The sequence below is a fragment of the Vicia villosa genome, unplaced genomic scaffold, assembly GCF_029867415.1.
Source record: "Vicia villosa cultivar HV-30 ecotype Madison, WI unplaced genomic scaffold, Vvil1.0 ctg.000494F_1_1, whole genome shotgun sequence".
Classification (NCBI taxonomy): domain Eukaryota; kingdom Viridiplantae; phylum Streptophyta; class Magnoliopsida; order Fabales; family Fabaceae; genus Vicia; species Vicia villosa.
Window position 1 is genome coordinate 292,189 of NW_026705239.1, and position 11,953 is coordinate 304,141.

General features: G+C 32.7%; 1 protein-coding gene across 1 annotated transcript; it reads right to left on the reverse strand.

The window, feature by feature from the left end:
• Window positions 1-4,841: 4,841 nt before the first annotated feature.
• Window positions 4,842-11,247, reverse strand: LOC131628984 (folate transporter 1, chloroplastic-like). The gene is made up of 11 exons (XM_058899785.1): window positions 10,966-11,247; window positions 10,793-10,872; window positions 10,229-10,305; window positions 9,121-9,208; window positions 8,593-8,686; window positions 8,008-8,081; window positions 6,391-6,501; window positions 5,725-5,796; window positions 5,577-5,597; window positions 5,405-5,472; window positions 4,842-5,257 (listed from the first exon to the last, which is right to left on the reverse strand). The coding sequence occupies exons 1-11, from the start codon at window positions 11,090-11,092 to the stop codon at window positions 5,131-5,133; spliced, it is 939 nt and encodes a 312-aa protein (XP_058755768.1). The 5' UTR covers window positions 11,093-11,247; the 3' UTR covers window positions 4,842-5,130.
• Between the last annotated feature and the right edge of the window lie 706 nt (window positions 11,248-11,953).

The window sequence follows — 11,953 nt, forward strand, 5'->3', positions numbered from 1 at the left end:
GTTTTGGGTATTTGCTTGGAAACCAATTGAAACACGTGAAACATATTTGGCAGATGAATTATATTACCTTTTTTATGGATGTTTAAATCCAACTATCTTTTCTTTATCGTTGAAAAGCAACTTACGTTTTCCACCTTAACCTTTTCTTTCTCTTCCATCAGAAAACCCTATTTTGCTTTTTGAAAAAGCCTGCTCCCCCTGCTACCATGAATAGCTCCTGATACAAAACCCTGTGTTATCATTTCATATGTTTTGTTGCTTCCAACCTTTGCCTTTCATCTCTCTCCAATCAGTTTCAACGAAAGCATTTCTCTCAAGATTTGTTTCTCTACTTCAACCCCTAACTGATTCATCTTCCAAAATTTTGTTCGATTTACACATCAACATGGCAAGGCCTTTTGAGAAAGTGAAGGACGTCAATGAAAGTAAGGAGCTTTGGAAGGTTGTGGTCAAAATCCATTACAAATGGTCAGTTGTATCGAAGACTAAAGAGCACTTTGAAATGCTTCTGGTTGATAAAGAGGTGGGCTTTTGTTTTTACTGTATTTTCACTTTTAATTTGGGATGAGATTTCTTAATTTTAGGTTTTTTTAAAACAGTTCATGTTGGTTACTTTGAATATTGTTTGATATTGAAAATATTCAAGTCTGCCGATTTTATGTTATCGTTCAAAAATCAAAACATCACAAAGTGTTTGGGATAACCAATATTTGGCTGAGACGTAAGGCATCCAAGTTTTAGTTTCGTATACAGTTGATTTGTTTAAAAAATTCTCTGCTCAGACCTAACTGGTTTTGTAAATCACTACAGCTTTCCATAAAAAAAATTTGATTCGTACAGTTTTCTGTAGATCTTTCTCATTTTTATGTTTTTGAAAACTTTGAATAATATGATGAATCGCAGATTTTGTGTTTTTTGTTATCTCTTTTGTGTTATCTCTTCCGTGGTATATTTCGAATATGCTATTTTTTGACGTTAATGCTCGATTCATTGTTTTTTGTTATAATCTATTTTACTTATCACTTTGTTCTAGATCTTAAGGTGGTCATTGTAAGCGGCTTTCTCCACGTGTGATTTATTTATTTTCCTTTTTTATATAATTATTTTGGGGTTTTGTTTTATGTTCAAGTTCTATGATTAAGCAAATGCAATTGATCAAAATAATCAAACATGGTGTTTATTCCTCACATAAATTATTTTGTTTGTCCTCTAATAAATTCTATTGTCATTTCCTTTTAATTAGATAACAGTTTGGTGCCAATATTCTTCTAAAAGGCCTTGCAATTGGATGTTGGATCAGTTTAGGAATATCTCACACCACCTTCTGTGTCATTTCCAAGTTATATTTAGTTATATTACTTTTGTCAGGTACTAATTCACAATTACGGTTTTGACGGTGCTCATGTGCACCACGTTTATGTTACTCCAACCATTGTTGTTAGTAATAGTGCTTTGAAGTTTACTCATGTTCTTTACAATCTCTCTTCAGCTGGTACTGTTTCAAGCCTTCTTGGATTATTGGTTGAGATGATTCATGTGAATTTGTCTAATTTTTGTTTTATTTGGATTTGGTGTATAATTGTATGAGCAGACTATCAATGATTTGTAATTGATACCTAAATATAAATAATATTTTTAAAATCTATTATTGTTCTAAATATTTTTATATACAAAAGATGGTATTTATGATCCAAAATTGGTATACGGGAAAAATGTATTATTTATTTAAATATTTATATATAAAATATATATATTAATGATCTAATTTTTTTTCTTTTTTAACCTTCTATTTAAAATAAATATATCATGTAAATAAATGCGCGTACCAGACCAGAACTCATGCGTACGCACGGGTTTGATACTAGTTCGTCTAAAATTTATAAATTTATGCAACTTACAAAAAAAAAATGCTTTTGAAAAGATAGTTAGTACTACTAAAAATAAATTATTCATTTTCCATAAGTCAACTAACTACTTAAAAGAGGAACTTAACTCATTTTTTCATTTACCCAAACCATTCTTATGTGAATTTCAAATTTTAAATTTCAATATAAATTCATTATTGTCTCCTTATTTTCTTTTTCTTTCATTTTACAGAGAAATGTATGTTCCCTTATTTTCCTTCATTTCTGTTTTGATTGTTAAAAAATGTTGTAAACATTTTTTTTATCTTTATGTTATATTTGGACTATATGTTTAGATTTTTGGTTAACAATACTTTGTACATTTGTAATAATATTGTTGACATCTTTCAGACATATTATATCCATTTTTGTTATCTAACTATCTTCGTTGGCTTTTCCTTAACAGAGGAGTGATATACATGTCATTGTACTCGCAATGTATAGGCAAACATTCGATTTCCTTTAAACGACACTTGCACAATAGCAAACTTTCAGGTTCAACTGAATGATTTAGTTTTCAAACCTTCACCCCACAATTATTTCATAAAATTCACTGGAGGAACCACAATTGGTAAAATAAGCGTCAAATACCAGACAAGGAAATCAAGTTAACTCCTTTAGGTGATATTATTACCAGCAGGTGGAAAAAAGATGTTCTGATTGGTAACCCTATTTCTTTCTTTCCTCAATGAATATCTTGATGTATTATCTTCATCCAATTCATATTTACCATTATTTTCACAGATATAATCGGAATGGTAGATGAAATAGGGTACATACAATATCAGATTGGTGGTAAGAAGCAGTAGGTCAACTTGGTCTTGCGAGACTTGGGGGTGTGCATATTTACTCACAACTGCACAATAAGCTTACACTTAACGCATCCCTGGTATTTTTTAATTCCATTAACGTTACTTTCGCATTTTGTAGCAAGAACATTATTAAGTATACCCTTTGGGTAGCGTATGCAATGAATATGTTACATCTCGCAACTCATTACAAATATTATCGTAGCAGCAACATTATTAATGTTACTTTTGCATTTTGTAGCAAGCCAGTATTACCGTTATCTATCCTACATCTGCATTGCATTTCCAAATGTAATGAATATGTTACATCTCGCGACTCATTCCAAATTCTTGGTTTTTTCCATATTTTATAGATTAAGGAGAGTGTTGATGAGGCAATCGTTATTGATTAATGTGATGTACTTACGGTATTGTTATAACTCCTATGGTGTTGTACTTATTTTCTCAATAAAGAAACATGAATACCATTGACTATATGCTTAATGTTTTGCAGGAACTTGAAATTACTTCCCAACACAACCCTGATCCTGTCACACCTACGACTAAGAGAAAAAACCCCGATGGTTCAAGTGAATAAAAATAGATGAATACATTTATTTTTATCCTGGTTCACTGTTAACTAAATTACTCCAATCCACCTGGCAAGGTGATTTTGCCTTCTCAATAAGGACTTAATCCACTATAACCAAACTGACTACAGACAACCATAATGACCGCAACCACTATTTTCTTGAGACTCCTTACTAGCACCTAGTCTCTCAAGAAAACAACCACAATAAGCTTATGATCAACCTTGCTAACAACCCCAACAAGTTCAGTTGATCCTTATCGTGAAACCACTATGACCGCAGCCACAGTCTTCTCAAGGCTTCTGACTAGCACTTAGTCCCCCAAGGAATCTAATCAACCATGTTGATTACAAGTGTGTATTACAAGATGCTTCTAATAAACAAATTACACAATGTTTTGGATATCTGACAATTATCACATGTCTTACATGTACAACGCTCACAAACTAACCAACGCTCTTTATGTTTTATTGACTGCATTTTTATTTATTTATTTTTAAAAATGCTACATAAATTAAATGTGTGGTATATTGTGAGATTTGGTAGGACCTATTTTAGGGTTTTTGATGGGTTGGGTGAATATTTAAAAAATATATAGTTGGGTTGTTTAAAAAATGTGAAAGTGTAATATAATATAAAAAATTGAGTGAGTCCCATTTAAAGAACACATGTGAGGATGGTGGATGTGGATGCTCTTAGGGACGACGGTGTCATATGTTAGGGACGAAGGTTCTCATAGGTTGACTGTGCTTCAAAGCTAGTAATATGCGAGCCAAGAACGAAGAAAAATAAAAGAGTTTACACTTACATATCAGTAGTGTAACACTACGATATCCGCTGCACGCATCAACCGCATCCCCCTAGGTCCGCTTATCGGCTGCCCAGGAAATATTTTTTTTGCCTTCCGCATGAATCGAACCATGTACCTAGGGGTTAAGTACATATTCATAGCAATTCCTGCTACCAATTGAGCTAGTAGCTCAAGTGGTAGCAGGAATTGCTATGAATATGTACTTAACCCCTAGGTACATGGTTCGATTCCTGCGGATGCTCGGTTGGCCGACACGGTTGATGCGTGCAGCGGATATCGGGGTGTTACAAGTAGTCGAGCATATCAAATAATTTCTCCATATAAAACTTTATGTCTACCCTAGAGAGTATGATTGTGTCAACAATATCCCAATTCTTTCAAAGTTGGCATTTGGTAGTCTCCACTTAAGAAAACCACACTAAATAATCATACAAGATCCATTAAATATTAGCTCATCACCTACATTAGAATGTAAAGGATGAAGGAAAAATGGTTTTGGATGGGGAATAAATGACCAAGATATTTAAACACATATTTTTGACATAAACTTGAGAATATGTCAAATGAAAACTCCCAACACCACTATAATTGAGTCAAAAGAAGACATGGCCAAGAGTTAAGGTTTTAAAGGATAAAAGAATACCCAAGAGAAAGTCATGAAGTCTTAAAAGAGTGCTTAGCAAGGTGATTAAGAAAATCATAGAGTAAAGAATATATATCAAAGTGGAGAATACAAGATTTGGTTGATTCTATTTTTCCATTTTATGTTTTCACTTTTATGAGGTCACACTTTATTCCACTCATAATTCTGTTAAGAGAGTTGATGAGCTAGCCTTGTAATGTGCTCATTGCAATAAAGTACATTAGCTCTATGATGGGAAAATGAAGCAAGACACAAGATATTCCGACAACTAACTATTTCTCTCTATCACTGTTATTTCTTGCATTGAGATTCATTCTCAATTCTGAGTTTTCTGTTTGAGGTAGAGGATCATTCTTTGATTTCTCCCTGAATATCCAGATACTGTCTTACTCAGTCATTCCTTCTCCTCTTTAAGTAATTTTAGAACATTTTCATAAACAACAAATGTTATTGAAGCAGCGGGAATGTTTTTCAAAAGGTTTGCAGTGATTCCTTTGTAAAAACCTCGAACACCTTCAAATCTGCAAGAACAGAATATAGTCAACAAGTTCTAAGTAACTCAAGTATAAACAACATTTATATCACTCCTAAGTCCTAACCCTGTTTCACCTTTCCTTATTTGTTAATGAAAAGATGGAAAATAGATCATAATGGGTTTTAATATGTACCGTGCTGTTTCTTTCACAACATGCCAACTATTCTTATATCTTGATATCCCATCACTGTTAGGTCGTAGCTGCAGAGAGAAAGAAGTTTTAGTCCAACTGAGATTCAGAATGATACACAATTAAAATATAAGCACTAAGTATTATCCCTATTCTTGCAACCGCGCTCTGTTACCTGTAAACGAGTTCGTATAACCTGAAAAAAGAGGGGAGGAAACAGAATGCATCATGAGAAAGCAACTTTTTATATGACTGATATACTATGTTTGACACTAAAGTTCAAAATTTTCTCCTTCAAAAGGAAAGGGGAGAGAGAGTTGTACATTAAATGGATAGGCTGGGAGTATTGCAGCAGCTTTTGAGGTTGCTCCAAGAACAGCAGAATCAACAGAATTCTAAAGAAAGGAATAAAATATCAAAATATTGCATATGTAAATCATGGAAAATACCTTGAGTACTTGAATATAAAATTTAAATGAAAGCATTTATAAGTATAAAATAGCATAATGTTAAGAGTACATTACAAGACTCAAAATATGTATTAAAACGTTATTATCTTATGATGATTCACATAAAGAAACTTGATCCTAGAGCATTAAAATGTGTCTCTATAGGATACCCTTCCAACCAAAAGGGTTTCAAATATTATCATCCATCATCTCATAATTCTTTATATTTTGAGATGTCACCTTCCACGAACAAGAAAATTACTTCCTTCAAACTCATATATTTGGGGGGAAAATATTAAAAAGGAAGTTGAGATTGAAACTAGTAAAGAAGATGAGTCTCTTCAACTACATAATATTGTACTTTCGTGGGGCATGATAAAACCAAATATATTAAAGTTGATAGACACTTCATCAAAGAAAAATTAGATAGTGATTTTATTTGCACTCCATATATTTCTTTCCAAGCTACACGGTAGATCTTCTAACTAAACAACAATAACTTTGAAAAGATTGTTTCCAAGCTAAGGTTCAATAACTTACCAAACTTTTATCAGGGTTTTGATGTTGTATATTACTTCCTTTAGTCTTCAAATGAGCAAGAGTTTTACGAAGCTCCTGGTATACAGTGAGGTGAATAGCGCCATAAGCGACCTGCCAAAACACCCCCCATAAAGTCAAGTAAGCTCTCTATGAAAAACAAGTAGACAATAAAAATCATGATTTTGTCGGTTCTTAATATCGCCAGTAGCCATCAAGATTTAAAATCCAATCTTTCATGAGAAGACTAAACACATAAAGATTGACTATTATTTCATATCATTTCAATAGAGAGAAGATTATGTTTAGTATCATCAAGACTTCCTTTGTCAGACCTAATAATCAACTTGCAGACATGTTATTTAAGTCCTTATAAGTTACAAAGTCCTATGATATTTATTGTTGAGATATTGATATTTATTATACTATGATTTGTTAGTATCCTTAAGGATTATACTTTCCGATTTAAATTATATATCTTTCATATATATAAATAGTTGTTGAAACTTTTTCATATCAATAAGAAATATTCAGATTCAAGTTGGACAAAGAGTAAACTCCAGCTAGACTTCTCGTGCTAAGATAAAATACAATCATTTTTATTAAGAGGGAGCACACATATCATCAAACACTTGAGTATCAAAGGCTCTAATACAATGTCACGGACCAACTCTCCAAACCTTAAACTGTTAGGTGGGGATTCATAAATGATTTTATTTCTCTAACAAAGTGTTTGATAAGGATAGAGGTTGGGAGCTAGGTCACATGATTTTTAACTTTTGACGAACTTGTTACCAAATATGTCGAGAGATATTTTGTAAAGCTTTTAATCTATTTCTAATATGCAATACAAATGATTGCTGAATACGATATGACTAATTCATACTAGTACATGTCTTAGTGTCATGTGCCAATAACATGACAAATAAATTCGGTAACATTTAACAGAAACTGAATGAAGAATCCACTAAGAGGTTTGTAATGGATTTAATTGGTGAATTCAAGTTTCTAATGGCCAGTTGCAACTAGTTCTATTCGGTTATGTTCATTGAAGATTGGAAAAGAAAGGCCTTTTCTATGCATAATTCCACATATTATATTTAATATTCCATTAAAATTTTAAGTGGCAAGATTTACAGGAAAAATACAAAAGCAAGCAACATAACGGAAAAAGACTAGGAATAAGTCCCTCTGTTACGTGCACTAGGTGACTCTTCCCTCAAGATGGTCCTAAATGCATGATTGTTTAGTTTTAACAAATGAAATTTTGTGAGTGAATAGAAAACAATATAACGATGTGGGTAGTAATAAGTTAATAACTAGTTCATCACAGACAAATTGTGCTAACTTGTGTTAGTGACCATCTGAAAATCACATGATAAACTAACTCCAATTGTAGCTTGACAATAATTGGTTGGAAGAATCTACTGTAAGGCTTCTGATAATTGATGAGTTTAATCGGTATATTGAATTGAAGAGTTCATAATGGTTAGTTGCTACTGGCTCCACATTAAGTATCAATTTATCTTTATTTAAGCTCAATTCCACACACTACAATGCTTAACTATAATTTTAAGTGCATAAGATTGACAGGAAAAATAACAAGAGCCAGCAACATACCAGGAATAAACCAGGAACAATTCCTCTGAAAAGTGCTCTAAACCCTTCTTCCCTCACTATGGTCCTAAATGCATCTGATATTTGATTATCCAGATAAAAATATGCCATGGCAGGTTAGCAACGGGTATAATGATGTATACAACCATAATAAGAAAATTATACTGTGACTATCATGTTTTAGCTTTAAGGTAGTTGAAACTTGAAAGAAATGGAATGAGTCTGTGTGCTTAATACATTACCAAGTAGTAATTAATGACTGAATGTAGAATAGTTGAATACATAAAGTGGATAATTAAATATAAAATTTCCAACAACCTATTTAGGGTGAGAAGGACAAACCTCCACCAAATATCATGACTCCAATTGAACCCGTTAGTGAAAATGAGCTATATCCTAATTTCTATTTTCTAGCTCAACTTTGGGGAGGTGATTGTGATTAAAAGAGTCTGTGTGTAAAAGATGATAATTACGCTATTGATTTATGCTAACCCCTAGAGCCAGTGTAGAAAAGAGATGAACATCAAGAAAATTAATCTGAAAGTGAAAAATTCATAATATAAGTTTAATTTAAGATGGAAAGCATACCATAGAGCCCAGAGTATGGCCGTGTCTGATGAAGAGGAGTCTGAAGCTGCAATCTTGTCTTCACTATCCAAACAGGATTTGCGCACAAGCAAACCTGATAGCAGGTGAAGGAAACCAAAATGACTGTTAATTCAGTTTTGACACCATTCATGAATGTGCCACACTATGATCGCTTGGTTTTGGAGCCCTAAACATCCAAATATTTTAAAGCTAGGTACTTTTCTCAAGTATATACATAGATAAGAAAGTAGTAAAGTATGTTAGTTCATTCCTCAGTTAATAAAAATCATCTAATAATGTTTCACCAAAATATTTCATTGTATCCCTTCTCACTACTCCTTTGGGCCTAATAGAAGTAAAAGCTAAAAATGCAAACGTAGGGAGATTATGAAACTTTACTCAAAGTTGCAACAACTAATAAATACAAAACACTAGCAGGATTGAACAACATATAATCTATCCAAATATCTTACCATGATTATAAATGTGGTTATCTTTTCATAATATTTTGTATATTTGAACACTCACCAAAACTCCCGTTTCCACAATTGAGGCAAGACCTGGACTAAACTTCTCCTCTTTTCTCTCAGCATGTTTTTGTTTAGCTCTTGCATAGCTACAATTGAAAGGGAAAAAAAAGAAGAAAATGAAGCAATAAGATGGACCAGCATGTTAAGCACAAAACTGTGTATCTTTATACTACTAAGGCATAACAAACCTGCCAACGAGAAATCCAAACTCACTCTTTATTTATCATATATCCTTACCACACTCATTATTACATAATATTTCCTTTTTCCATATGACCCCTATTTGGTTCATAAGAGGGATAGGGATTGTTTTATTAGAAAGTTGTTATGAGAGTTTCTCTCTAGTTAGGAGCATAGTGCTCTGGCTAGGCGTTCTTGAACTCAGGTTAATCTCTTTCATTCATTCTTACAAGTGAGCCTTTCTCCCTTTTCATACTTAATACAAATAGATTCTCTATTATGAACTCTCGGGTTCCATCACCTCCCCTCCAAACTCCCAACCAAACAAACCCTTAGTGGTGAATCTATAAATAGGTCACTATGACCTATAATGGTGACGATGATTGAATTGAAAATCCAGAAAAGAGAATAATCATCTCTGATCTCTCTCAAATTCTTTCCCTAGGATAATTTATAATTTCTAATATGGAAGTCAAAGAATGGGGGGGAGGGGGGGCAAGCCTTCACATAATAAAAAACAAGCAATGCAATTTTCTGAAAAACTTGGCACCAAGTGAAACTATCAAGTTCTATACAAGGTCCCATCATACGAACACATTGATGCTGAAAAGTAGTCCTAGCTACTAATAAATAGTGAGTGTCATTCATGTTTTAGATAGATAAATAATGAGTTGCCTGCCATCGTCACATACCGACAACTACAAGATATTGATTTCACTCTAAGAAATAAGTTGTGCATGCGATACAGAGAGACAGACAGAATGAGAGAATCGTACTTATTGAAACAGGTTGAAATTTAACCAAAATGCATACTATATACTACATGCACAGACATCACAATGCAAAGTTGCCATCCTAATATAATATCATTCCCTCCAAGTAAGCAACAGATATAAAAATGAAAGGTTAAAATTTAAACTACTTACCCAACGAGTGCTAAACCAGATGAAATACTTGCCCCAAGAATCCCAGCAAGAAAGCCTGCATATAGGCCTTTCAATCCCTGCAAGATAAAACATAGTGTATAAGTAGAACATTCATAGTATGACATGCACAAAGTACCTAAACTAGAAGTTTCTCTCTCCTATATTAATTAGTGTTGTTAAATAGAGGTGCTATAACCCCACTGCATAGAGAAATTTGAGTAAATTTCTATTTTTCTGTGATGTGGTATTTAATACAAAATATTATGAAGAACAGGGTATAGCGGCACGCCAGGGTTTTAAAAAACGGTCTACGAAAAAACGGTTTCGGCAAGTGCGGATACCGTCATCACCGCTATTATAAAAGAACAAATTGTGGTTAATTCACACCACAATTATAAGCGGAAACAAAGTCTATGATCCTAGCTATGGACACAAGGTTACTCTCATAAAAGTAAGAGCAAGTGTGAAAAAAATATATACTCATATTCAAAAACCCTGCAAACAGAAAATTGCTAATATAATGACGAAAGTAATTGCAAGTAATGAGCTAAGAAAAACACAAACGTCGAAGCGAGCAATGGTGAAAATGGCGTGAGCGGTGTTCTTGTATCTAGGAAATTGAGAGAAGAGTCGACCATCGTTAACTGCGAAATCAAATCATAGTTTGAAATTCTGAATAGAGAGTATGGAAAATAAAAAGGAAATCAAAGATCATAAAGATGAAAAGAGAGAAAAACCTTGAAGCCTAGTTGAGACAAGGTCGAGGGGATACTTCACGGTTAAGGTGGCGAATCCGGATATTAAACCAGCAACAGGATATTCCCATTGCAACTTATCGCGTTTGGACGGTGGTGCCGTTGACATGTGAGAAGGTTTGAGAATAGAAAAATGGAGAATGAGACGGAGAACACGACGGGGTACGCGACGGTGAAGCGGGAATCAAGACTACTCTCACTCTCACTCACGAGTAGTAATAGTAACTATTATTGAATGCTTGGTAACCGGATAGGCCAGTAGAATAGGTCACACCTTCTAACTGTCTAAACAAACTCAAATCTACGTCACTTTCTTGCTATTTACGGTTTTAAGTTTGTTAGAATTTTGCTTCCATAAATAAATAACTTGTCTGAAAAAGGACAATTTACATTTTCTTGTAAGAAGTACTGTATCCTTTTTACATCTTAAAAATAAATAGTATTTTGTTCAATTTATAAAAAAAAAAAAATTACTGATAATTTTGATCTTTATTATTTAATAAATTTGAAAGAAAAAATATTTATTTATATATGAGATAGGAAGTTGTATTCCTTTTTTACATGTTATTTTTAGACTTTTTATATAATTAATAAATTTTATTAATTTTAATGTTATTATTTCTCTTTTTCATTTTTTTATAATATTTTTAATTCTTTATTATTTAATTTCATCTAATTCTCTCTCTATAATAACTAACTAAAGACATATTGTCTTGCATTAAACTTTAAAAATGATAAATAATTTAAAAATAAATTATTGTCATGCATAAAAAAAGGAGGAGTATTATTTTTACTATTTTTAGTTTTTTTTTAAGTTACATAAATTTTTAAAAGACAACATATAAGAGATATGAGATGTTGTGAAAAGAGCAATTTGACGTTAATTTGGAAGAAATATCAATTTATTGTGAAGGAAATTGGTGTTGTCCAGGAACAAGTGGATTGACGTTAATTTGACGTTTTTTTTTTT

Bases quoted from the DNA above. Each gene is read 5' to 3' on its own strand.
- LOC131628984 (XM_058899785.1), bottom strand. From the start codon at position 11,092: ATGTCAACGGCACCACCGTCCAAACGCGATAAGTTGCAATGGGAATAT. The intron at 10,306-10,792 runs GTTTGTGTTTTT...TTTATCTTGCAG, and splicing joins TCACCATTGCTCGCTTCGAC to GGATTGAAAGGCCTATATGC. The intron at 5,598-5,724 runs GTACAACTCTCT...CTCTTTTTTCAG, and splicing joins TCCCAGCCTATCCATTTAAT to GTTATACGAACTCGTTTACA.